The sequence below is a fragment of the Gekko japonicus genome, unplaced genomic scaffold (genome assembly GCF_001447785.1).
Source record: "Gekko japonicus isolate JY-2015 unplaced genomic scaffold, Gekko_japonicus_V1.1 scaffold849, whole genome shotgun sequence".
In the NCBI taxonomy this organism is placed as follows: domain Eukaryota; kingdom Metazoa; phylum Chordata; class Lepidosauria; order Squamata; family Gekkonidae; genus Gekko; species Gekko japonicus.
In genome coordinates this window covers 61,533-62,612 of record NW_015163112.1, presented here as the reverse complement: position 1 = coordinate 62,612, position 1,080 = coordinate 61,533, and the positions used below count along the sequence as shown (strand labels likewise).

Here is a 1,080-nt window from a genome sequence, read left to right as displayed (position 1 = left end):
CCCTCCAACCTCAAGTTACAAAAACTCTTTTTAGCTTTCTGACTCTCCTCAAAGCTCTGAAGGGTGTAACCAGGGCTATTTTTGGGCAGGAACGCACAGGAACGGAGTTCCGGCTGGCTCCCAAGTTGGCCACGCCCAGCAGGAACTCATTAGCATAATAGGCCACACCCAACAGCAGAAACTCATTAGGATTGGCTACATTAGGGGTGTGTGGCCAAACATGCAAAGAAGTTCCTGCTACAAAAAAGCCCTGGGTTTTGACAACAAACAAGGTAAACAGAATAAGAAGCAAAAGGTGTGTGTGGCTGGATGACCACACTTCTGGTAATGTGGGGGTGTGGCCTAATAGGCTAATGAGCTGCTCTGTCAGGGGTGTGGCCTAATATACTAATAGATTTCTGCTGTTGTGTGTGGTCTATTATGCTAATGAGTTCCTGCTGGGCTTTCTCTACAAAAAGAGCCCTGGACCGTATAACATTTCAAAGGCAGAAATCAGCAGGGAATATTCCGCTTGTTTCTTAAGCCCCACTCTCACATAAAAGCGGGGAAATTCATATTCAGCCAAGTTCATTACAAGCACGTGAAGCATTCCTGGCTGATGTGTTGATGTATTTCTGTGCTGGGTTGTTGGGAGGAGCCGCCTTTTGCTGTGGGAAGAAGAGCAGATGGAGAAACAGAGGCAACCGATCCCTTAAGTGTACCAACATAACGTCTGCTGTTTTTTCGAGTAGGAGGAGCTCTCTTCAGCCGTGTCTCAGCTGGAGGCCAACCTGACCAGACTTCTGATGTTTAAAAGGGAGGAAGAAGAGAGGATTCAGAACCACAAGGTAAAGCTGGCAGTGGCTTCCCAGCACTGCAGGTGAAGAGAAACAAACAAACAAAAATATCATTACGTTGTTAAAGGCTTTCACGGCCGGAGTTCATTAGCTGTTGTAGATTTTCCGGGTTGTGTGGCCGTGGTCTTGGCACTGTAGGACCTGACGTTTTGCCAGTAGCTGTGACTGGCAAGCAGGGCTATTTTTGGGCAGGAACGCACAGCAACGGAGTTCCGGCTGGCTTCTGAGTTGACCATGCCCAGCA

At 48.1% G+C, this 1,080-nt stretch overlaps 1 protein-coding gene across 1 annotated transcript in view; it reads left to right on the top strand.

Moving 5' to 3' along the window:
* The window catches only part of LOC107106641 (nuclear factor 7, ovary-like), a 13,611-nt gene that overhangs the window by 2,788 nt on the left and 9,743 nt on the right, over window positions 1-1,080 (top strand). The window contains exon 2 of the mRNA XM_015406819.1: window positions 732-827. Within this exon, the coding sequence (XP_015262305.1) occupies window positions 732-827 (96 nt within the window). The remainder of the gene's footprint in view (window positions 1-731; window positions 828-1,080) is intronic.